The sequence below is a fragment of the Manis javanica genome, chromosome 14, assembly GCF_040802235.1.
Source record: "Manis javanica isolate MJ-LG chromosome 14, MJ_LKY, whole genome shotgun sequence".
Classification (NCBI taxonomy): domain Eukaryota; kingdom Metazoa; phylum Chordata; class Mammalia; order Pholidota; family Manidae; genus Manis; species Manis javanica.
The window spans coordinates 7,620,156-7,645,880 of record NC_133169.1 but is presented as its reverse complement, the minus strand read 5'-3'; the positions used below and the strand labels follow the sequence as shown (position 1 = coordinate 7,645,880).

The following is a 25,725-nucleotide window of genomic DNA, read 5'->3' as shown; positions in this document are numbered from 1 at the left end:
GGGTGGTGGGGAGGTGCCAGTGACGGGAGTGCTTTCCCTCCAGGAATCACCCCCCTCTCTGGGAGCTAGCACCACAGCCCACAGTGGGGGCCAGGGTCCTTCCAAAGAGGCTGAGACCACTCTACAGGCACAGGAGATTTAGTGGGGAGCAACCAGGGGCACAGGAGCAGACCGGCGCATGTGTGACACTGCCCTGAGGATGCAACCGGGCATGCTGTGCTCACCCAGCACCCGGTAGGCACTCAAGAAGTATTTGAATGAATGAGTGAATCAATGAATAGAGTATTTGGGGGAAAGTGAGGCAGGTGAACATCTGCATGGATCCAAAATCCCAACGGCTTTGGGGAGTCCCGCTTGTCAGCGTGAGGCACTGAGTGGAGCACGGCCACTGAGTGAGGGTGCTAGCCCTCATGTTCCTGTGAGGTGTAGGGCCCTTGACCGTGCGCTGTGGGGACGAGGTCTGCTGCAGCACTGCCTGGAGTTGAAAGGGCTTTGGCAGGAGGGGGCTGAGAAAGGAGGGTAAGCCCCAGGTTCAAGCACCACCCTTCCACCCATGTGATCTGAGTCACAGGAGTGAGCCCAGAAGGAGCTCTGCCTCGGTGGTCCTGGGACCTCCTCGCCTAGCTCCGCCCGGCCCAGCCCTCGCCCCAGCCCTTCCCTGGGCAGCAGCACAGGCCCCTTGCCCTGAAATGCCTCTGGACTGGGCACAGACTGGGGGCAGAGACAAGACTCACTGGAAGTGGACATGAGACTAGCAGCCCCAGGGTCCACAAAAAGGCCAGGAGATGCCAGGACAAAAGGAGCACCGAGCACCCCTCCGCTCCCCTTCCCCGAGCATCACACCACCACAGCCCAGCGTCCCATCACCTAGCCCGTCACTCCCACAGTCGGTGCCCCAGAGCAGCCCCGTCCCCACACAGGAAAGCCAGCCTGTTCCTTAGAGAAATAGAAAAATTTAATCTGTAACTGAAATGTCTAAGTTAGCAGCAGTTATGGGCACCCAGAGGCTAGTCGGAACCCGTTCCCTGAAGGCATCCTAAGGGGCACTGAGGCCCCATCAGCTCACAGAGGTGGGTGGCAGGATGTTAGCCTTGCGCTCAGCTTCCACACAGTACTTCTCAGGAAGGCCGGTGGCTCTGCAGTGGAGACACAGGGCAGGGGTGAGGTGGGGTGTGCACCCAGAAAGGACGCAGCAGGAAGCAGGCCCTGAGTGGGGTCTATGGAAGCTGGGGGTCTGCACCCCTAGACCCATGCCACAATCTGTCCCCCAGGCACATTCCTGGCAAGCCTCCAGCACCCTGCCAAGTTGTCCTCAGCCAGCCAGGAAGCCCCAGTCCCGGAACTTTCTGCTGGAGCCCTTGGGAGGGCAGCAGCCAGTGTGAGCTGGTGTGAGTCGGGTGAAGGGGCCCTCCCTGAGCAAGCACCTGTCCCAGCCCACCGTGCCATCCCCTGGGGAAGCCGGGGACCTGGCGGGGAGGGATTCCAGGGTGCCTCAACTCCCCGAGCCCCCGCTGTGCACGCCGATGCCTCGGGGAAGCAGGAAGGCCGGGAGGAAGGGATCCCAGGGCACCTCAGCTCCTCCAGCTTCGTCCTCTTGATGTCGGCAATGCGTTCGCGCCGCTTCTGGGCCTCCTCTTCAAGGCGCCGGCCCTCCTCGAAGGCGGCGATCCGGCCCTGCACCTGCTTCTGCTGGTGCTCGCGCACCTGGCGCCGGAGCTCGTTGGCATGCTGTAAGCGCGCTGCCACCCTTCTCTCCTCCTGCAGCTGCTCCTTTGCCATCTGTTCTCTCTGTGCCCTGGGGGAGGCACACCGGTTGCTAGGCCAAGCTGGCCCTGCTGAAGAACGGCCCTGAGGAAGCCTCAGGGGCCCCTCCAGTGGGCATGCTTCAGAGGCCACGGCGCTCCACACTCTCTGGACCTCTGCTGTCGCTCGGGGGTCAGCCCCAAAGGCCGCCCCCTCCCACCCAGCAAGACCATGGGCAGGCGGCTGTATGTCACAGGCATGCATGGAAGGGCCCTGTGCACGGAATGCTCTGCTGTCTCTGTTTTGAAACTCTTAATAATTTTTTAATGAGGGATCCCACACTCTCAGTTTTTACTGGGCCCTGCAAATTATGCAGCTGGCCCCACTCCCAAAGTTTCACCCAATGGGACCTACTGTTCCTACTCCTCTTTTCCGGTATAACAAAGCATGACTCCCCTGCAGCTTGTTCTTAGATACCCTCTCCTCTCCTCTCCTTCCTTCCCCGCAGCAACGACAAGGACAGGAACACACCAACGGAGGGGGTGCTCAGGAAGTTAGAGAAGTGGTGAGCTCCGAGACACTGACTCTCCTTAGCTGCTGGAGGAAGGAAGGAACCTGGCTTGATGTCTCTCAGCTGTCTGATTGGGCCAACTCTCCACATTCTTCGGAGCACAGGAATACGTTCATAGACCTTGACGGCAGGGGGAAAACAGCTTATGCAGACCTGTATATAGGCTCTGAAAATGCAAATGAACTGTAGTCACATCTCAGAGGAAGTAGTCATAGGCCATCTTGAGCTATCACCTTGGTTCCTTCTCAACATAATAAAAAACAAAAACAGAATGTAAAATCATCTTTGGCAGGGATTTTCACCTGCTGTCCTCCCCTGGGGTCACTCGTACCCCAACAAAGTTACCCAGAGCTTGGATTCCCTTACTCATTGGCCTCTAGCCATCTTCCAAGACCCACTGCACATGGGGTGTCCCCTCAACTCCCAGAAGCTCTACACCATGCAAGCACCTGCTAAAATCCAGCACCTTCTACAGAGCCTTCCCAGGTTACCCAAGAGAGCTGACTTCCCTTCCCTTCTGCATTTAGACCCAATTGCCACCACTCAGACACATCTGTGATTACAGGAAGACTCTCCTCTCCACCTAGCAGAGAAGTTTTCCATGGAAATGGGGGACCTGTATGCATCACTAGAGACCTCCCCAGGGGGTGGGCAGTTGAAAATCCAAATGGGACAAGCCTGGTCATTTCACAGAGTTAGGGCAGTGATCTCAGAGCCTGGCTGCATTAGAATCACATGCAAGCTTTCAAAAGCTACAGGTGCCTGGGCCTCCCCACAGACCAGTCACATCAGAATCTATGGAGTGGGAGCCAGGACAGGATAGGTACTTTCTGAAAGTTCCCAGGCATTTTCAAAAACCACTAGGGAGGGCAGGTCAGCTATCTGTGCTTAGTCAACAGGCTGGGAGTTAAAGGCACCCCTCTGCCCAGAAGCAGGAAGTCCACACATAGGCCATACAGGAGGCCATGCTTTTGAAGTAGAAAAGCTGGGTTGCTGTTTATGTCAGTGATGCTCCTGACACCTGAAGACACCACCATGGTGGTCAGGTGTCGCTGGAGACACCAGGGCTAGACGCTAACCTAGAATGGCAGTGGAGTCGAACTTCTCCAAAGGCTGGTCCAGCTTTAATAACTGGCTAGCGTGTATGCTTCAGGCAGTCAAAGCAAAGAAGAGACAAATGGGTCAGTGGCAAGGCGGGACTTTAATCTCTTCCCATTAGTATTTATTAGTGTCTGCTCAAGGCAGGTGTCCAAGGGCACACAGCCAGGGAGCAGAGACATCTGAAAATTAGTCTGGAGCACAGGAGCAGAATCCTTGAGGCCATTAAGGAAGCTACCTTCTTCCCCAGGCATCTGCAGACCATGGCACAAACCTTGAAGGCGGGGGGAGCTACAGAGCCTAAGGGGACAGGCTGGGAGCCCACAGTCCAATAGAAGACCAGGATGGAGATGCCTGCAGATCTGCTCTGCCTCTGCTTGGGCACCTGGGGGCACTGGTCTGGCACACAGCTAACAAGGGCAGTACCAAGAAGGTGCCAGAGCACACAGGCCAGGGAAGCTGGGCCGCCCCACTCCATGTCCACTCACCTGAGCATCGCTTCTATAATTCCGTATCTCCCCCCATCCAAGTTTTGTTACCTTTTGAAGTCTGATCTCACAGAGACTGAACCAGAGCAAGGAGTCACTCCCAGTTAGGCCAGAAGTTAGAGCCACAAGAATACCCCGAGGGCCAGATCTGGTGGCGGCAGACCTGACTGCCAGAAAGCAGAGCGACTGTCACCACTGACAGCTGGGGTGGGGGAGGGAATGGGATAGTGAGAGACGTGAAAACTGCCCTTCGCTCATATGTTGGAATTACCACTGAGCCAAAAGAGAGAACAGAACTTAAAGGATAAAGGGCTGGCAGGGCAGGAAAGATCTATAACTGTAGGTGAGGCTCATACAAATACAAATCTCCAACAGCCTTCCCACATGAGTGGGCAAGGTCAGTGTTTGATTCATCCTAACAGCTCCCAGAGCAGCCAGCGCAGGGCCTTGAATGCATGTGCTTAATACGTATTTGTGAAACGAATGGCAAAGACCCCCGTTAAAGGCCTGCTCCACTGACTCACAACAGTGGTGTCTGACGTTCTCTCCATCTCTCCTCACCTGCATGGCTGCAGCTTCATCCCCAACTTGCAGGGGGCCATGGAGGTGGGGGAAGACAGGGCAACCGGATTTATACCTTTGCTCACACCTTTAATGCTCCAGGCTAGAAATCCCAAGAAGCCCCAGCCCCTTGCCCACTTCTGGGCGCTACTTTCCAATTGTGTCATCATAAAATTCTTGGCTCAGGTGTCATTGAAATATTTCAACCATCTATTAAGAAAAAACCCTCAATGCAGTCAAGATGGACATGCATCTGCCTGTGGACATGACCGACAGCTCCTCTCCACCCACTATGGACCATCCCTGCAGCAGGACAAGGAAAGGAAGCCAGGGTTCCCAGGCTCTCCTACCGAAGAATCCTCTCGAACTCATCGCGGTCCCGTTGCACCTGAATGGCCAGGGTGTGCTCCTTGAAAGCCACCTGTTCCAGCTGACTTTTCCGCAGTTTGGCCTCCATATCCACCTTCTTCTGGGCGTTCTCCTTCTCCTTTCTGCGCCACTCCCTTTCTGCAGCCTCCTGGTTGCGCTTAGCCCGCAAGGCATCCTAGGAAAGGAGAGGGTGAGGAGACCAGTGAGGGTGCACAGCAACCGTGGGCACCCAACAGGGGCCTTCGGGAAAACCCCTGCCTCAGACCAACACAGCCCGCTTGGAGGAACTCCATGAATTTCTCTGGCAGCAAAGTTATTCTGAGAGGGAGTAGATGGAATCCTTGTCATGGAACTTTCAGGTCAGAAGACACCCTCGGGGGCACCTAGTCCTGCCACCCCTCTCATCCCAATACTTCAAAGACTTTCAGGCGGTCCTGCAACTGCTTCTAATTTTAAACACTGCTTATGATGGAGATGCCTCTGTTTCCTCTAGTGACACACTGCAATGGCTAGTTAAGTGGAAAGTTCCTTGTGTAGCAGCCATAAATCTTCTCTTGAACCTTCAGCACATACTGCACTGCTCAGTCCTCGCTGCCAGAAGCACGGGGAGCCGGCCCACCCCTTCATTCTCAGACTACTGAAGTCTAGAACACGTGCACCCTCTCTTCCATATCTCTGCCCTTGAGACCGTTCTGCAGACTGTCAATGAATAGTTGAGGGAAGCCGAGACTAGGCAGGTACCTGCTCTGCCCGGTAATCCTGGGTCTTCTCTTGCATGGCCCTCAGGCGGGCAATCTCTTTCTCCTTCTCCCTCCGGATTCTTTCCTGCTCAGCTTCAAACTCTGCTTCTCGAGCCTGCCAGGAAGAAAAGGCCACGTAGCGTATCTCCCACTGCTCCAGTCTTGCAGAGAGAAACAGAACCCCCGCCTGTCTGTCCAGTACCTCCCCAGCCACTTCCTGCCTCCTTTTCAGAGGCACAAACGCTATTAGCATTTGTGAGGCCGGGAAGGGCATATGAGGTACTGGCATGCTCAGGCATATTGGGCCGCAGACATGCCCAAATGCCCAATGACCCCTCCGCCAGTCACCAGCCTCTCCCAGCTCCTCCCACCAATGTCCTTTCCATGTATGATGATGATATATTCCTCTCCTGCTCAAAAGCTATGGTGATTCCTCATCATTCCACACTTCGCATTCTGCTGAAGGTCCGAGGCATCCCCAACAACTGCCGTCAATTCACTGTCACCCCACCACCTCATCTCCTATCATGAGCGGCACAGACTCTCTGCTGCAGCCCGCAAACCTGTTCACCAGCTCCTACATGTGATGCCTTATGATTGCCACATTCACGCATTCAGGGAAATAGCTGCTGAGGCCCACGTGACGTCCACAGCATTATTCTACACATGTTCCACCCAGTCTGATAATGGGCACACACTGTCAGTTTGTACATTTTGAAGCGCTCGAGACATTTCAGATCAGTCACTGACTAGGTTCGCAAGGTGGCTGTGATGATTAAATGGAACAACATGCGTAAAACACAGCACAGAGCCTGTGCACAGGCCAACCACGGATAAATGGTGGTTGTGTGAGCGTGATCATGCACGAACCACCTACGTCCCCCGTCTCACGTTCGCACTCTGCTGCCTGCATATCCCAGCATCCAACGAGATAGCCGAAGCCAATAAACCAGCTTTGCTGAGCCTCATTTTCTGGGGTTTGCATCTGGAGTACACAGGTACATCACTGGGCATCCGTCTGTAGAGCAGTCTGACGTGCTCTCTGTTATCATGGAATCTCGGAACCAGCCGGGGAGACAGGACCAACGCGTGAAGAACTGAGTAACTTTCCAGCCGCCTTGAGCCCTTCCTTTTCTTTTTACATAAATCCCTGGTCGCTCCATCTAAACCCTGCTTAAAAGCCCCCTTTTGTCCTCCCCTCCACACAGACCCCAATCACTCTGTCACTCGGGTTGCCTCGGAACGAGCCTGCACCTTTCTGAGCTGCGTCTCCCTGTAACTGTAGGCGGGTGCGGCTGTCTGTGCCATGTTCCCTCTTACAGCTTCTACGTGGGGGCAGGAGCAGGCTTGATTTTCTGAGTCTAGTGCCCAGGATGGGATGCCCGATAGAGGAGACTGCACAAGAAATTTACGGAGCAGCTGACTCGCAATTACTGGGGGTATAATTATCCGGGTCATGAAGAATACACAAAAATTATACCTTCGCCAATAGTTTTAATTTTCTTCCCTGCCTGCAGCCGACCCTCATCCCAACCTCTAATCAAAGGTGTTATCAAAAATAATAACACCCTAATATGAGTGTCCTTTCCAGGCTTCTTTCTGTTATGAACAACGGCCTGGCCAAGAGGAAGAGAGAAAGAAGCCAGGAGCCTGAGCTCAGGACATGACTTTTAGAATGACACGGCTGCCTTCTGCACAGTCCCCTTAGCTCTGCGGCCTGCCTCGTCCTGTGACTCACACTCCACACCTGCCCGGAAGTCCCAGGCATCAGAGACCTACCATCTTCTTCTTGGTGAACTCCATCACCATCTGGTCGGCCAACTTCTCCCGAGCCAGCAACTCTGCTTTCTGTTTCTGGATCTCATCATTGATGCGCTTAATCTCAGCCTGCATCGTCAGTTTCTCCTGGTGCCTTCGCTCCATATACTGCAGCAAAAGGGGGAGAGCCTCAGAGTGGAAGGGGACAAGGCCAGAAGACACTGGCGTGTGAGGACAGAGAGACACAGAAGAGGCGGGGAGACAAAGGCACTGTCTGCAGTCTAGCTTCGGTCTCTGTCCTTTGTGAAGCTCTCCTCTCAAGGCCACCAGTGACCTCATCTAGCCAAATGGCCTCTTGGTCCAGCTTGGCTTGGTGGCCGCCCCCGACACTGCTGATCTCTGTATCCTCTCAGGAGGTGGAAGTGCTTAAAGTCCTACTCAGTGTCTCCTACGCGTCATGTTACGTCCCATCCCTTCTTCACGCGTGTTCCTCCTGCTGTCAATTTGCTTCTCCTATTCAAACTTAAACTTACAGTGGCTATTCGATAGTGATGATTAAAATAATAAAGTATTGCCCTACTTGAGTGTTCGCTATTCATTGGGCATTTTATACAGCCGATCTCTAATACCCAAATAGACGCCCAAACCCTGAAAGGTGAGCCTCATTCTCTCTCTTGTGCAGAGGAAGACACTGAAGCCCAGAGCTTAAGTGACTTGCCCAGGGCCAGACAGCTGATAAAACTCCAGGGCCAGAATTCTGAAGCCTCATCTTTCTAAATGGAAGGTTCCCATCTTCTCTGGAAGATTTCCCCGACTTTCAGCTCCCTCTTCACTTCTGAATTCCCCCTCTGCGCTTGCGATGGTGCCACACCTCCTGGGGTTTAACTGGACACTGTCTTGCAGGTCCCCATTCATTTCCTGTGTGCCCATTCTGTCTCAGCAAGAGGACAGGGGCCATGTATCACACTTCCCTTCTTCTTTCCCAATAGCCCAATGCAAGGAAAAGAATATGCAATAAACTATTGCAGAGAAGGGGGACCAAAGTGAGGGGCATGTGAGAAAGAGGGGGGATATGTCTTGGACATGGGGAAACGCAATGAATGTTGCAGGTGAGAGTCCCAACATGACCATGTGCGACAAGATCCCTTCTAAGGAAGGAGCCTCCCCCTTTTCCAGCCCTGAGCCTTTGAAACTTCCCGGGGATCAGATCAAGCACATTCTCAGGACATAACACGGAAGAGCACTGGGATCTCAGGCAGCTGGTCCACCTGCACCCTCTGATCAAACTCAGACTCCTCGCTTCCATCTCTTCTACCCATCCGTACACCCACCTCCCACACTGTGTCCAGCTCCCTCCATTTCTAAGATTAACCCCCTCTCTGGACTTCCAGCTCCTCGTTGGCCCGGCTTCTGCCCTGACTATCCAAGCCCCCTCTGCTGGCTCTCCCCCCGCTGGGCTCCCTGCCCAGTTCAGGCTCCTTCCTCCAGGAAGCCTCCAGAGCCAGGTCAGCACTGCACTGCCCGGCTGCAGCTGGATGCACATGGTGCGCGAGTCACGACTACCGAAGTCCCTCCCTCGCACCAGACCTGCCTCTCTGCACGCCCCACCTGTCCCCTCCTGCCACCCCAGGGCTCACGCTCCTTTCTTCCTTTCCTTTCTGCCTTCTTCCCACCAGTTCTAGGCCTGCCACTGGTACCCTGGGAAGTCCTTATAATCTCATTGACCCTCAAAGCTAGAAAAGCCACCGACCTCCCATCTGTGACATATACTATCATGTATTTATTTACTCACTTCTTTGCCTATTCGTTTACTTTTTGGTTTGTTGTTTTTGTCGGTTCATTTGATTTCCAAGAAACCAAAGGACTTTCACTATTTCTCAACTTCGAAGCTATTCCAAAGCAACCCCAGATAAACTCCCTCCACTCTTCTCCAAGATGTTAGAAAGGTGGGGAGAGTAGCTTGCACCCCCTGAGATGATAAGGCAGGTCTAAGCTGGGAAGGTACAGGTTTCTACCTTAAAATTGCCTAATAATACTCCCTGTCGCCTCAGGGAGTGCCTATTAGACGGACAGCAAAAGGAACGACGACACATCAGTGTAACGGTGTTGACTGGGATGTTCTCAGTAAGCCCACCGAGTCCACTTCCCACAGTGCAGACGGATTACGCAGTTACCATTTCTCACCCCTTCCCCTGCACATTGACCCCATGCTTCTCCTTTCTGGCCCCTTCCCTCACTCTCCTGAACCAGGAACTTGGCCAGGTCTCCCTGTCTTCCCGACCCTGTTGGTCCCCTTCTCGGGCAGGTCCCAAGGCTGCATGCCGCCCCCCCCCCCCCCCCCCGTCTTCCCTAACTCCCCAGGGGGTCTCCCTCCCACTCCTCACACAGATCCTCACTGTCCAGGAGAAACCTTCATACCTTCACACTTATAAGCCACCTGTGAGACCCTTCAGGGACCCCCTGTCACTCACCACCTTCAAAAGCCCTGGGAGATAGTTAAGTCAATCACCCGTAAACATGGGGAGGAGGAGAGAAATAAGATAATACATGCTCTGCAAGTTAAAGGGCACCAGGAGGAAATGATCAGACGAATCAGACTGTGAAGCATTCTTCAAGTCAACTGGCCTGCAGGCTTCAAAAATAATCAGTGTTGTAAAAATGATAAATGAATGAATGAGGCAACTCTTCTGGATCAAACAGACTTAAGGGAATACAAGGTGTGAACGCTGATTGGATCCCGGTTTGGAAAAAAGAGAACAACTGAAAATACGCTTTGGGGAACAATGGAGAAATGTGGATATGGATTAAATATTAAATGATATTGTAGAATCACTGGACTCAATTTTTTGATGGGGGGAATGTGATCTTGGTATTGTTAACATGTATTCAGAGACCAGGCTGAAGCATTTAGTAAAAAGTGTCAAGATACCTGCAACTGACTTTCAAATAGCTTAACAATAACAAAATATGTATGTGCATCTGAGAGACAAACAACTAAGACAGATTAACAATCATTAAATCTAGGTGAAGTATTGATGGGTGTGGTCCCACTCTTTCAACTTGTGCGTGTGTATAGAAAAATTTTAAGGGAAAAATTGAAGGAAAAAAAAAAGAAAAGAATCCACCCTCCTGACGCTGGCCACGCCCCTCACCGCGCCAGGGACTTTTGGATATTGCATCAGACCAGATGACACAAAGGGAAGAGGATTGGTTTAAGTCTGCGTAGTTTGGGCAGATACGTCAGCTTTTTTTTTTGCAATGCATAAACCTACTAATTTTATTAAGGCTAACAGGAAAATAAGGTTTGAATCCTCAATACAATTAACGACCCTGGGATGCTATGTACTTCCAATGAGGTAACAGCAGGGAGTCTGGAATAAGACAGTGCTACTGTTCATCTGCAAAGTGCGTAATATCCTTAGAAAATTGAGGGAAAACTATAAAACATCCCTATGCTTATTTGTGCAAAGCATGCAGCCCTATATTTTCTTTATGTGTCCATTCACATGGATGTGTCAGTCTTGGACCCCAAGTTCCAGGAAGGCAGCACAACATCCCTCCAAGTGACTGCTCACTCCCCAGCACGGCTCCAGAGCCAAATAAATGTTTAACGTGGCAGTAAAACGTTGATGGCAGTGATGTCGTGAAATGAGCATGTGCCTGCCAGAGCATCAGTGCACGCCCTGAAGAACCCAGATCTTGCAGGGCTCTGCAGCCGCTGCTGGTGGACATGCTCGGTCTGGCCCTCTTACCCTTAGATCCTCCTCCTGGAGCTGTTCCATGTACTCCAGCATCTGCTCCTTCTCCTGCTCCTTCTGCTCGGCGAGCAGCGACCGCTCCTCCTGGTTCTTTTCCATTTGTTCCACTATGTGCCGCCTTCCCCTGGGAGGGAACAGGACCACGGTGTCTCAGACATCAAGGGGCTGTGTCTCTCTGCTCCAACCTCCCCCCGGATGGGAGGCATTGCAGGTACGGTTTGCCAAGCACCCCTTAACCATCACGATGCTTCCTAAGCCTGGACTGGAGTCCCTCCCAGCGTGTCGTGAGGGGTCAGTCATCTCTCGTCTGAGCTCCTGGCTCTGGGGCTCACCCTTCTTGAGATCCCTCGTCCTGATTTGCCTGCCCATGAGTGCACCCCACATCATAACACAGCTTCTCCCTTGCAGTATGTCAAGAGCTTCTGAAATCTCACTGTTTCCCAAGACTTCCCAGGGTAAGCAGAGGGAGCAAGCTTCCTGTGCCGGCTTCTCAGAGCTTCGCAGCTGCAAGGCCCAGGGCAACCCCTCCCACCAGGGCTTCTGCTCTTCCGCTCTCCGGTGTATCTCCTGTCCCCGCCCACCTCCCATGCCCAGATTGGAGGCTGTCTTTCTTACATCCTATCTCATATTTAAAGACTGTCAACTGCTGGTGGACAGGGCTGAGTCTGAGGAAGTCTCTCCCCTCAGCAAGGCCCCAGCTCAGCAGCTACAACCAGAAGAACTGTTCTCGACTTCTATGACCAGTGTCACCAGTGACTCCCTATGTGTTATTGGGATGTCAATAAACTTAGAAGCATCCAGACCCCATGACGTAGGATAAAGGCTGGTAGAATGAGAGAAGTCACAGATTAGGATGAGCATCTAGGGGAAGGAGCTAGAGATTCACATTCAGATAGAGCACTTGAATGGCTTCCTGACTCCACATGAAATAAGCAGGCGTAGTGAGTAAAGGAGGTAAGTGGAGGCAGGCTGAGACTCAATATTAGGACCAGCTCAGGTCATTAGAGCTGCCTAATGAGGCACAGAGTTTTCCTTTATTGGAGCAGTTTATGCAGAAGATGAAGAGCCACCTGGCCATTAAATAAACTTTTATTGGGAGCCTACTCTAGTCTACCAGGTGCCTATGAGAAGTACAGAGATGAATGGGACATGAGGACAGATGCAGATGGGGAGGGAGGGCTGCCACTCAGGCATACAAGGACAATTTATAGAGGTCATTCCTGTATTGCGTGGTTGGTGTTCTAAATCTACGACACTACGATTCTATAATTTACCTGCTCTGGGACTTGTCTTTTACTGAAAAATGGAGGGGACTGGATTTACACATTCTGACACGCACTAAGTACCTCCTATAGGCCAGACACTCTGCTAGGCCCGGGAGCTCCAGCAGTGAGTGAGACAGGGACCCCACGCTCAATGAGTGCACATGGGAGTGAGGGCAGAGCTCCAGCGCAAGAAGTGGTTCACTAGAGTACAACCAGTGTGACATCTCTGGTGGACAAGGAAGCCACCAAGCCTGCCCGGTGACATGAGGGAGGTTTGGGGGTGGGAGGGGGGACAGCAAAGCTACCAACTAAAGGAAGAGAAAGCATTTTCCAAGAGGAAAGGACAGAGAAGGATATTCAAAGCCTGGGGGACAACTAAAATCACGAACTTGTGACCAGACCTGGCACGCTGGGGCTGGGGCAGAGCACGGAGCAGAGGGCAAGGAATGGTGGGGAGGGAGGATGACCGGGGCCAGATTGTCAGGCACCTGCTACGACTTTGGAGGTAAGCTTGAGAAGGTCTGTGGTTCTGTGAATCACTTCATAAGGTTTTGAGATAATAATAGAGGGTGATAATGACCACTTCTCATCTCCTTCCTCTCTGCAAGGCTACCTGGACCTAAAGACACATGGAAACGACTTAAGGAGGCACCCAAACCACCTCTTTACCGGATTCTTTCCTCCCTCCTCTTCCTGTCCAGCTCCTCCTGTCTTTGAATGGATTTCTGCCGTTCCACCTCCATCATCTGATCCAAACGTTTCTCCTCTGCATCCAGTTCTTTTTGGATCAGCTTCTTCTCCAGCATTTGGGCATCCCGGATGGCATGGCACTTGGCATTGAGGATGATCTGGGGAGTGGACGTGAAATTGTGGCACTCGGCCTGGGCATAAGGATAGGCAGGGGTGCAGCAAGGGGCACAGAAGCTGGAGGGAGGGGAAACAGGAGCAGGTACTATTGTGTGTGCTGGACACGTGCACAGGGGCTCCCAGGCCCGGAGAAGCAGGAGCATTGTCATATTCAACCTTCCCCTGAATAAGGTTCAAACTGAACATTTACGGGGCCCCCCCTTAAGTGCTAGTCTGTGCAAGGAGAGGCCAGAGAGGCCCAGAAGATCATCGTTCAGGGTCTTGGTGTTTTGGGGGTCATGGATACCACTCTTTGGGAACATGAAGAGAGCTATGGGTCTTCACCTCCGTAAAATCCACTTCCATATATACACACAAAATTTCCACAGAACCTCAGAGGTTTGTGGAACCTCTGTAGATCCCCCTTAGGGACCCATGAACCCCAAGTGAAGACCCCCTCGGGGGGTCTTCTTCTCCTCAAGGAAACTGAAACACTCTTTGGAAGGCAAAGTCAAGCTTTTTTTTTAAGCTGTAAGAGCCCAACATAAAACATAAGGAGATGAAAAACCATGGCCATCAATAAGAACTATGAAGTAAAAGCCCTGGAAAATAAAAGATGTGAGCAGAGTAGATTTACCTGAAAGACAGAAATGGTAGATGGAGGGGCTAGGGTTAGCATTTTTCATTTGGTGGGGAAGTGAACCACGGGTGCATGGGTAACAACGCAGAAGTCAAGCACTCTCAGCTAAAAGCAGCACTTCGGCACTTCAAAAGAATCCAACTGCCTGGACCACTGTCTGTGGCCAGAATTGAAGTAGCAAAATACAAATAAGAGTAATAACCTCACATTTATTTATCAGTCCACAGTCCCTGAAGCCTCTCCCAGGATAAGCTTAATCCTGCTAATAATTCTGCTAAGTAGTTTTGTCACCCTTATTCTACAAATGAAGAAAGTACGGCTCAGAGAGGGCACATGAGTTGCTCAAGGTTGCACAGCTAGCACATGGAGAGGCCAGGCCTCCCTCTGATCACAGCAACTACCGTGGCCTGTACGGCCCCCCCAAGGCCAGCCCCTCGCCTTTCACCCCACCTTGCCCCATCTCCAGCTGGAGCCAGTGCTGTCCAGGTCATGGATAAGATGAGGGAGCAGGCAGTGGCCGTGAGTCCTCAGAGGGGGAAAGAAACCAAGAGCCCCCACCTTGCTCATGTCCTTGAGCTCCTCCTCCTGCCCCTGCCGCAGCTGGTGGGCCCTCTGCAGGAGGCTCTGGGCCCTCTCCTTGGCCTCCTCCTCCAAGTCAGTGAGTTTCTTGTTGTTCCTCCAAACCATTTCCTTCTGCTTCATGATTTTCTTGCGTGTGGTCACCGCATCCTGAGGGAGGCCAGTCCAGATCAGGGCAGGCTATTCCCTGTGCTCCAGGTACTAGCCCGGCTACCACAGGGACCTGACGTGGCCTGGCCCACCCCACTGCGCTGGCAGAACCCCGCAGCCTCACAGCTGACGGCACCCTCACTGCTCCCCGTGCCCCCCAGCGGCTCCCACACCTGGTTCTCATTGTCCATGTCTTCCCCGAGCACACATTCACACCTGCTGCAGGGTCCCCTCACTAGAGCTCCTGGGCCCCTGGGAAGTGGGCCTCTCCCCTTCTGCCCCCCATCTGCAGAGCTCAGGGCTCCGCAAGGTCAGCTACCATGATGGCCTCCTTCTCCTTCCTGAAGGCCTGCTCCCTGGCCTCGAGCTCTTCTCTGGTCAGGACGTGGGATGCCCCTTTGATCCGCTCAAACTCCTCAGGGCTCATGATGAGAGACTCCCCAGAGGGGTCCTGGGTGGGAACGCTGATGCAAGGGGAGTGCAGAATTCAGAAGGGGGAGAGAGGGGGACAGCTGTGAGCACCACGCCGCAGGCTTCTCTGCCCACTCCGCCCTCACCCCCCATCAAGGGCTGGGCCAGTGACAGGAAGGGGTACGGGTCCTCCGGTGGCTGGCAGGAGTCCCAGGCGAGGCTGACGGGGCATCACAGGCTACAAACGGGCATTTTAAGAACTTTTGCTAAAAGGCCCCGTTTATATGTCACCTTCTCTGGGCAGCTGCCCATGACCCTCCCCCACATGCACACACACCCGTTCTCCCCCCCAATCAGGCTGGCAGACCCCCTGCGCCTCGGAGCCCCACCGCCCTCTGCTCTCGATGCCCGTATTACAGCTCAGGGGGCTCAGTCTGTTTCTTTTGCTCAGTGACAAGCTCCTTGGGGACACGGACTCTGTTTTAACCACAGTGGCAGCCTCATCTCTGGTACAGTGCTGGGCACAGAGTGACAACGCAGAACAAAGTTGTGGAATTTTGAACTTTACAGATTCTTCCTCAAGGATGACATAAAAAGGGCGAGGGGGCACCAGACAAGGTTGAAATGGATGCTCGTGAGAAACGTAAACACCCCTGTCCATCCAGCCCAGAGAGAAGCTTTGAACCCTAAATATTAATTAAAATCTCTGGTCAACAACACAGTCAGGTCTACAGACTTCTCCTTCCTAGCCGCACAGGCACAACACATTCAACAAACCAGTAGCTAATTATAATGATTACAAACAAATGACATACATTAAAGATGGAGGCAGGAGAAGCAGGGGCTGGGAATAAAGCTGCTTCTGGGTGAGGCCATTTAAAAGGTCCGAGGCAATGAGACACAGACGTGGAGGCAGGAAGTGAAAACTCATCCAGTAAAACTAGGTGTGGGGTGGTGGGGGGGGGTGTCCAGGAGGTGAACCGAATGAGTGAGTGGATCTGGGGCTCAGCCAGGCTCTCCTGGTCCACTGTAGCATGACCCCAACAGCCGGGGATCTGGAATGGCCAGGAATGACCTGAGTCTGAGAGAGCATCTCATGCTGCTTCCAGCAGCGCTGACAAGCAACCAGGAACTTCACCTCCAACGTGTTTTCAGGACTAGACCAAGAAGGGGCCCAGTCTCTGGCCCAGGAGCGGCTGGGCTGCGGACGGTGTCTGATCCTCTGGGGCTGGGGCTGATGCTGTGTCTTCCCAGCTCATGACACAGGCGGCATTTTCTGGGGTTTTGTTTCCAGTGGGAGGGGCCAGAGTTGGGAGAAGGGCTTCCGAGCATGGGGGATGAGTGCCAGAGAAGAACCGCTGGGGGCTGACTTGGCTCACACTGCTGAGCTGGGCCGGAACCCCACAGGAGGGGCCCGAGCAAGGGGGTGGCTGCAGTCAGGAAGCGGAGCTGAGCTAATCCCAAAGGAACCCAAGAGCCCTCGGGAATTTCCTCTCCGGGCCTCAGAGTCTGAGAAGAAGCCAGGGGGGCTAATTAGGCATCTGGTCAGTTTCCCTTGGCTTCAGATCCCTGGTGCAGCCAAAAGGAAATGACTCATGTGGACTAGTTCCTCTTACCAAGTGGGAGGAGGCTCAGAGAGGACCCTCCAAGTGCCACCCCTCGCCCAGCCCAAGGCCCAGAGCAGCCAGAAGAAAGGGAAGAGAAAGAAGCCAGGATCAAGGGCAATGGCAATAATAGACTCAAGAGAGGGAGAGACAAGAGAGGCCCAGACGGGGAGGAAAGGAGAACCATGGAACAAATGGGGAAAGGCCCAGGGAAGACGTGGGCCTGGCCGCCAGTGACCCCAGGTGGCCCCCCCGTGTCTGGGCACAGGTGCTCAGCAGGAGTGCAGGCTGGGACGGGCGGGCACCGCGCCCTGGGTACTCACATGAGCTCCCGGACCATGTCCTGGGTGATGAGCTGGATGGTCTCTGGCTTGTGGTCCAAGCCCGGGGCAGCGAGAGCTTTCCGAGTGGCATGCTTTTCTTGGAGCAGCACGATGGGCCTGTCGCTCTGGGTCAGGGGCTATGGGGCCACAAGGACCACTGAGAGGCTGGTCACCCCACTTCTGCTGGTGCCCTAACTTCAAGTGTGCCTTCCCCGCTGCTGGAGCTTCCACACTATCCTGTCGGGGCAGGCTGGTGGGGCCCAGACTGCAGGACCAGCGAGAGTAGCCAGGGCACCGGGAAGCACTTCCTCAGTGTTCTGCCCTTGACCATGGCCAGGTGTGTTCTGTGCCGACGGGCTCTCCTGAGAACAAGGCCCCTCTGTACCTTGTGTACGCCCTCCCGAATGGATGCGGGGGGTGAACGTTGCTAGTGTGCATCCATCCCTAACCTAGAACCATCAGGAGTGAATATTTGGGGCCTCTGGGGTCTCTTCCCTCCATGATTTATGAAAGAAGAAATAATGATGTCTCTTGGGCCACACAATGGATTTGAAGCAATACAATTTATCATAGACTCATCCAACTATGATATTCGTAATGTTTAATTCTTTCTAATGATCAATTTACTTTGATCCCCCAAAAACGGCCATGTGGAGTTAGAAATGGCCAAATGACCTGGTGGAGACCTGTGTGTAAGTAACTTGGTGAGGAAGTGAGTGAGTGTGAATTTGCAAGAATACACATTCCACATATGATTTTTTTTGGCAAAGTGTTCTGAACATGAAGGAGTTAGATGATAAGCAACTGAAACAACTTATTTCAGGAATATGTTGAACACAGGAGAGATTCTCATTCGTCATTAATGTGGTAACTGGGATCCTGAGTGGAGGCAGGGGGTGGCCTTGACGGAGGTCCTTCCGGGCCTGGGGACCTTGCTGCGCAGACGTCCCCAGAGCGCTGCTGCCACCTGGTGCCATCCCTGCTATCCCGCCGTCCCACTCAGGCGTGCCACAGGCTACTTCTGCCCCCTACTGTCGGGTGGGAGACTTCTGGACTCTCCCCGGCACCAAGGCCCAAGGAAACGGGGCCCAGGAGCAGGCATTTTCTGCCTTACCCCCATTAGCCAGCCAGCTGGACTACCGGAGAACTCGTCCATTTCCCAATCTGTCTTCACTGTAACTAGAAGGTTCCCCATGGGCCCAAAACAAAGAACCGTTAAGTGAAACTGCATCCCTTTGATTCTTTCCCTTGTCAATAGGAGAACTGCACAGAGTGGGGCTCTTCTAATGCACAAGACGCCCATCTCGAACCCTCTGGAAAGTACTTTCTGATTCACTGTGAGGGCAGCGAGGGGCAGAGGTGGTGGACATCACCTCTCCTCTCCCCGCTCACCCAAGGCCGGAGGCATTCACACCTGCGGTCACACCGCTAGCAGCTTCCCCCTCACTCCTCTTTCCCTTAATCTCACTGCCTCTTCCCATGTCTCATTCCGTCTCTCCTTGCGTCTCCTCCTTGCCACCTACTGAGCCTCCCGTGTACCCAGATTATTCCCAGTGATGCTCCTGCCCCTCCTTCTCTAGACTCAAGGGGTTTCAGCCTCATAGTCTGGACGACGTCTGCAAGCAAAGACCAGCTCGTTTCCCAGAGCTAAGTGACGGTTTTAACTGAGCAGCTGCAAAAGGGGGCTGATTTCGTGTTTCACTCTGACACTGGTCTTGGATGGAGGGGCAAATATATTGCTCTGTTGTCTGTAAGTCTGGTCTAGTGGCCCGCAGACGTTTTCATCCTGGGGCTCAGAGTTCACGTGCTATGCAGACCTGAGGATTACAGGGATAGAGGAAGCCAGGTGCCCCGGTTGACGTGAGCCCCACTAGACGTCAGAGTTCAACAGCACGGTTCTTGGAACTTCCCTTTGCCTTCCATCCGGGAGTCCCTTGGGGGGTGGCTTGCGCAATGCTAGATTTGTCCTGAGCAACTGCCCCAGGGGAGGCTCAGTGAGGGTTACCTTGATACCTCCGAAGAGGTTCTCATCCACCTGGGAGCTCACGGCTCTGGTCCGGTAGCGAGTCCTAGTCCTCGACCTGGTGGAAGTGGCAGAAGAGGAGCTCTGGAAGCCAGTGGTGCTTAAAAGCTGCAGGGAGAGGCAGAAATTGGGGGTCATCGGTACAGAGAGGTAAATAAACACTTTGCGAGCCTGAGCTGGAGGTGGGGAGGTGGCATGTGGAAAAGCCACTGGGAGGAATACCGGGGTAAACTCTGAAATGTAGGGAACACCCCCACAGAAGCAGGGGCCAGGCACGCTCGCTGCATGAGAAGGAGCACCTCTGTGGCCTCAGGGCTGAAGGAGACAGGTCAGCATGCAGTACAGAAAGGGGGGGAAACCGGCACAGCAGGAGCACGACCTCATTGTCCCCAAGGACACTGTCTTGTGGGGCCACTCGGGCTTGCCTCCCCAGAAATGTATAGTGTCTCCTTCACATGAAATCAGAGCCTGAATCTGAGCCCCCTTCTCAGCTGACACCACTATTTGACCTCCTTCAGTCTCCACAATCTCACAAGGTTACAGTGTGCAGCACAGGACGTAAAGGAGGGGAAAACACCTTGCCCGCTGCTTGGCACATGGTGGGGACCTAGTAAACTGCAGTGGGGAATAATGAAGGGTCACCAGCAACGAGCAAGCAAATCGGCTCATAATGTCCACTATGTGGCTTTCACTCCCAGGACCTAGTTTGGATAATGAGGGTTTGGATAATTCCCCACCTAATGAGATGCAGGACACACGGTTCATCTCCAGCTACAGAATCTGAAAACACCAGATATTTGCCTTCCAACCCCAGTCACAGGACAAGGCTGAGCCAATCGGACCCTCCCAGCTTGACAAAAAGAGGGAGAAAACAAGGAACATCCTCTGACCAAGGCCACGGTGGCTGCCGGACCCATCTGGGCCCGTGCTGGTAAGGATACCAGCCACAGCACCCCATGTCCAAAGCTGCCGGCGTTGGGGCTGTAACAGATTCAAGGGTCAGACCTGTTCTGGGTTGTGACTTCTGGCCACATTCCGGCTACAAAGTCTCCCTTTGTTCCCGTTTTCCAAGCCTACTTTCCCAGCCATGGTGTAAAGTCGGCAAGCTCTCCAAATCCTCTCAATACCTCCCTCCTACTTAAATTAGAGTTCTGGTGCTGATGCTGTAACTGAGAACCCTGACAAATACAGCCTCCACTCCCAGAACTGAGGGCAGCTTCACTCAGCCCCAGGGGGAGAAGTCTGCCTCCAGAAGGCGGTTGCCTTGAACCGTGGGTCAGCCCTGCGCTGACTGTAAAGCTGACTCAAAGCTCACTTTGGAGGCACACACACAGCCTGTGGTTCCCTAAGCTGAGGTATCGTGGGGGAATGGGCTACAGGCATCGATCTCCCACACCTTGCAATCGGCACCAGTCCAGGGGAGAGGATGGACAGGGATGTGGACTGTGCATTCCAGGTCACTACACCCAGGGCAGTGTTTTGAAAACTCTCTCTGATCCAGCCAGGCACACACACCCCAGCAGCTGTCCCACCTGTGTTAGGGTTTCACATTAAATAAGGCATTTTCCAGCTGGTTCTGTTCCATAACACGCACACTGCCATGTGTGGCCTCTCCCTCACTGCCTGGCACAGCCAGCAAAGGGCTTCCAGGGGGAACCTCCCCATACAGCCTCAGGCAGCCCCCCTACAGCTGAGCAGAAAAGCTTGGATTCATTAGAAAGTAAACATAGCAGCCCTGAGGATGCCTACTAACACACTCTGAAGGCTTTTTACATGGTAAGTGGTGAGCAACTGCTCCCCCTTTCCCTGAAAATGGAGTAAGAGGAAATGAACAGAAACTGCCACAGGTCCATGGAGGCTAAGCATTAAAATATCTGGAGAAGTTGGAAGGCATTGGTTCCAATCTGAGGGACGTTGGGGGTTCTGGATAGAATTAAGGGAAAAGGTGTGGGGTCTTGCACAGAGTAGGGGCTCCATGTGCATTTGATGAAGAATGAATGAATGAAACTAATCATGATGACCTCTCAAGGGCTGCAGACCAGATTGAGCCGGAAGGCTCCCCAGAACACGTCTGCCTGACTCCAGGTCACTCCACCACTCCACATTTTCTGTAGCACGTATGTGGTCTGCACTGTGGAAAACCATGCATGGGAAAGGGCTTTGGGGTACAGATGGAAGGTATTATTACTGTTTTGCATTTGTTTTCCTGTTTTGCTTCGAGGGCTCCTGCAACAACCCTTTCCTTGTGCTCGGGTGCCCACCAGACTCTAGATCCCTCGAAGGCTGGGGCTGCATCGCCTCTTTCCTAGGCCCTTGGTACCCAGGCAAAGAGGAAATCACACAGAAGACACTCAACTGCCTGAGCTTAGAAGTCAGAATAGAGGAAGGACAAGAGAGGACCACAGAGAAGTGGCCGCTGGGCAGGGCAGCGGGAAGCTCTAAGCCCCAGTGCTGGGTGGCTGAGAAGCCTCATTGGGAAAATGCTGACTCTAAAGCCACAAGCCGTACACCAGAGTTAGAAAAACCAGTTTTGCCAAGAGCAACAAGGATTAGAGAGGTCACTGTGTAAAAGTCCTCAAAAAAATGAAGAACCAAGCAGAAATGGAAAGTTAGATCCCTCTGGGCCAGAGCCAGTAGCCAAGAGGTTCTTTCAGGAGGGGAAGGGCTGGTTTTATTTCTTGCGTGACCAAAAAAATATCCCCCAAGAAGCTGAGCAGTGCCTAGAGAGAAGCCTGTCTAGTCCTCCCCGTGGGGAGGCAGCTCTTGAGGGGAAGGAAGAGAGACTGATAAAAACTAGTTGTGACAGCTGAAGAGGCAAGGGCCCCTGGAAGATGAGGTTTGGGGACAGATAAAGAAAAGCCAGCCCTGCTTTGGTATTTTCTTCTTGGTGACCTAGCTGACCCCTTCCTTCTTCAAATGCCATCTCACCCCAGGAGCCTAAAAATTTGGCCACTGCTAGGGGCTCTGGGAGAGACTCTGAGGCAGAAAGATTAGCTGATCATTCAAATGATTTTTACTTCATCACTGATACTGTTACTCCATAACACAGTGAGTTTTAAAGAAAGCAGACTAAGAAACACCTAAGTGTTCCTGTAAAACTCTGTTATGAAGGCTATGCATGCAGAATGCATTACTAAAAAAACTTTCACAAAAATGATAAACAGTGCTTTCAGGTGAGTATCACCATCTTAAGATGTTCTGGTATCAAATAATTTTCCGCAATGAGCAGGTAACTCTTTTTATGACCAGGAAAAGAAATCACCATTTTTATTTGAAAACAAAATATAACAGTGGGCCTGGTGTCCTGACTCTGAACACAGGAGATGGCGGCCCTTAAAAAAACGGTAGCATTGTACGTCCCGGGGTCCAGGATATTCAGCCCAAATCTGGCAAGGCGGAACTGGCATAGGGCTGGAACAGGTCGGGTGGAGTTTCCCTGCCCCAGCTGTACACCTGTCTCGTGAACAAAGACCAAGGCCCGACCTTCCCTGATGTCCTTTCCACCCTGGGATCTAGTTGCTCGGCTGCAGACAGGTTTCCAGTGCAGGCTGGCAAATTCAGGCTTTGAGCTCTTGGCCTGATTCTATTTCCCTTTCTGCAGGCTTTGGCTACTAAGAAGGAGCAGAGGTCCACGCAAGAGGGACCTGGCCTTTAACTGAGTGATTCACTCGGGTCACACCTCTTTTCTCCAATGGACCAGGCTGTCTATCTGCCCGATGCTATCTGATGGTGACCTCGGGTACTGAGGTCCTGTCCCTCCTTCTGCAGGATGTTATTGGTTGTTTTTGTGAGAGTCCTGGAGATCTGCCTAATTGTACGCTCCCGCCCCCTGCTCACCCCCACCTCTCCCCTTCCTCCACACACTCAAAAGCTAGTAATAGCCACACACACACACACACACACACACACACACACACACACACACACACCCCACACCCTGGGCCTGACAGAAGAGCACAGAGGCCACTAATCTGACCCACTGCTTCTCAAAGGTGCTCACAGGCCAGGTCCTGTCCACAGGAGCTCAGAAGGGCTCAGTCAGCAGGGCAAACCCCTGCCCTGAGTGGCCGTTGGGTGGGGAATCCCTGATCTAGGTACGCTAAAGCCTACAAGTCTAGCCCAGGTACAACTCACTGATTAATTTGGGCTTGGAAATAAGAAATTTTTTAAGCAGGAAAGAAAGGAACCAAGGTTTACTGCACACCCTTAGGGGCCAGGGGCACGGCTAGGCCCTCACAAGTGGACATACACCGCTGTGAGGCACTGAGGAGAGCTAGGAATAAATATGCATAATAAAACGCCTGTGTGAAAGGGGAGTCCCACTGCAACACCACAGGGAGTCCTGCGAAGCTGGGAACTGCTCTATTTTTGGAGTCTTGTTTCTTTTATAATTAACAAAGCTCTTTTGACATCCCAACTTGGGAATCCTGAATTTGAACCACTGAGTCCCAGAAAAACCAGCGTGCGTGACCTGTGGGCATGAAGTGTGCCCACATGTGCACCCAAGGAGCCACCTTCCCCACCTGGTGTGTTCCCAGAAATTCTGAGATTATTTCCAATACCCCAAGGCCCCAACCCCTGTCCTCTGGCCCTCTCCCTTATCCCTCTGGGACCAACACACTCCTCACTGGAGCCAGACGTCCTCTCCGCAGCTCCTCCCAGGCCTGGTGCCCTTCTCAACCCGCATGACCCTCTGGTCCCTCCCATCCCAGGAGCGTGCGGCCTGCAAAACCAGTCCCAGTCCCTCTCCTGGTGCCCTCTCCCTCATTCCCTCACCCTCTTGCAAATGTGTACCTCCTGAGTGACCCAAGGCCCCACCAACAAAAGAGAAAACTGAGGCTCGGGGACAGTGGGTGACTTCAGTATCGTCACTCTGCCAGCCAGTGGCAGAACCGGCACTGTATCCCGTTGTCTGGCCTCCTCACCAGCAGTGGCCTTTTCACATCGCATCCCCCAGTTGCCAGCCCCCAGAGGCCCAGGCCTGACGCGGGAGGAAAGGGCTGGACATCTCGTCTCCCCCAGTCCTGAGCTCAGCAGCCCTACAGATTTTCAAAACCCATCGACCCCACCCGATTCCTCCTTTGGACTCGCCTCAGACCTTCCCTGGCTTCTTCTAGGGGTGTCCTGCCTGCTCCCGGGCCTTCCTGACCCCAGACCCAGACTCAACTCCTGTCCTCCCCAGCGCCTCGCTTTGCCAGCTCAAACCCCAACCCCATTCGGACACACGCGGCCCCCATCCAAGGTCCACCCACCACCGGGGTCTCACCATCTCGGCCGCAAGCCTGACGGCGCCCGCACCGCCGCCGCCGCCGCCCACGCCGCCGCCTTCGCTGGGTGTTTACGAGTTACCATAGCAACCAAGAGCCCGCGCCCCGGCCCCGCCCCGCCCTGCGCTCCGCCGGCCGCCGTGACCGCGGGGCTTCGGGCACCTGGACCCCTCTCCCCAATTCCCGCTCGGCCTCCGAGCGGAACCACGGCTCTGAGACGCTGACCCGGCTCGGAGCGGCTCTTCGGCTCCTCACTTGGGCTTTGGCCGAACTCCTGGGACAGAACCCGAACCCTCAAGGGCCTAGATGGGCTCGGATGTCCCATCGCCGGCAGCCCCTCCAAGAGCTGAGCCAGGGCCCCGATTTCCCCGGATACCTCGTAGGTCACCACGGTTACCGTTGCCCCAATGCCAAGCCCCACCCTGATGAGGGTGTTCTGCAGAATGAGGCGAGAGGGTTTCACAACAGGAAAGAGTGTGGTTAGACCAAGGAAGAACTTCCAGCCTTGAGGATTCGCGTGTAGTTCCTGGCGCAGTTCCTTAAAATGCGGGCGTCCAGCTTCCTCAGACGTCCAGCTCGGCATCACCTGGGAGACTTTATTAAGAATAAAATGTAGGCCCTCGGACACTGCCTGAATAGAAATCTAAGGAACTGGCTTTACAGAGCCTGCTTTTTAAATAACACTTCCCAGTTTGTAACGTTCTGGAAGGCTCGTTCGGAGTTTTATAATTTCCCCAGTTTGGTTTGGCTCCTACACCTCCCACCCTGAGGGACAACATTGAACTGATTTTGAAAACTGAACCCCCCAGCCTTGCCTACCCCGAGCCTCACAAAGCCTACCCGCCCGACCAGGGACCTTTTTTTCCTCCAGGACTGATGAGCTGAACTCTTGGGCCAGAAGAAGTGAGGACTGGGATTCTGTGAGTGGCTTCCCCACTCCCAAGCCGTCACAGCGCCTTCTGAAGCTTCTCCAGCTTTCATGCTTCAGAGCCAACCTCTGCGTCCTGAGACGCACTCTGGGCTGAAGGAGGATTGGCCGCAGAGCTGGGGGCCCCGGGGGCTGGCGACACGCCCCAGGGGAATGCAGGCAGGGAGCCGGGTCACCCCCAGCTGCTTCTCAAAGGACTTACTCCAAGGCTTCACATTCTGTCCCTAGATTTCCCAGCCTTATCTCCTTTAGGATCCGGCAGCCGACCGGATGGAGGGGCCCCACACAGTGCTGGCGGTGGGATCGGAGTGGGAGGGGGGGCAAGAGTAGCTACTATACAGCGGCAGGCCTGAAGGGGGTGCTCTCTGCTCCGTGCTTGGGGGTGAGGGGAGGGCCTTTCTGTTCCAGGCGCCCTTCCTTCCCCAGCCTCTTCCCTGCAGCCGAGAGGAGGAAAGATGAAGCCGGAAGCCCATTGTCTACGTTGGATACTCAGTGACCAGCGTGATTTAATATATATGTAGGTTTTTGTTTTATTGTCGTTTTGTATTTGTTCATAAATGGTGAGGTTTTTACTAATACTCAGTTAAACAATCTACTTACATT

At 53.5% G+C, this 25,725-nt stretch overlaps 1 protein-coding gene across 3 annotated transcripts; it reads right to left on the bottom strand.

The window, feature by feature from the left end:
- Positions 1-937: 937 nt before the first annotated feature.
- On the bottom strand, positions 938-25,175 carry CFAP45 (cilia and flagella associated protein 45). Of its 3 annotated transcripts, none has more exons than XM_073221492.1 (13): positions 25,035-25,175; positions 18,910-19,035; positions 16,905-17,041; positions 14,886-15,030; positions 14,396-14,566; positions 13,021-13,199; positions 11,081-11,210; positions 7,350-7,496; positions 5,572-5,685; positions 4,812-5,005; positions 2,275-2,480; positions 1,571-1,795; positions 938-1,136 (listed from the first exon to the last, which is right to left on the bottom strand). In XM_073221492.1, exons 1-12 carry the CDS (start codon positions 25,173-25,175, stop codon positions 1,572-1,574), a joined length of 1,914 nt encoding a protein of 637 aa, XP_073077593.1. In that variant the 3' UTR covers positions 938-1,136; position 1,571. The 3 variants fall into 3 exon arrangements, with proteins under 3 accessions (XP_073077593.1, XP_073077595.1, XP_073077594.1); XM_073221494.1 differs by lacking the exon at positions 25,035-25,175 and adding an exon at positions 24,194-24,352; XM_073221493.1 differs by lacking the exon at positions 2,275-2,480.
- Positions 25,176-25,725: the final 550 nt, after the last annotated feature.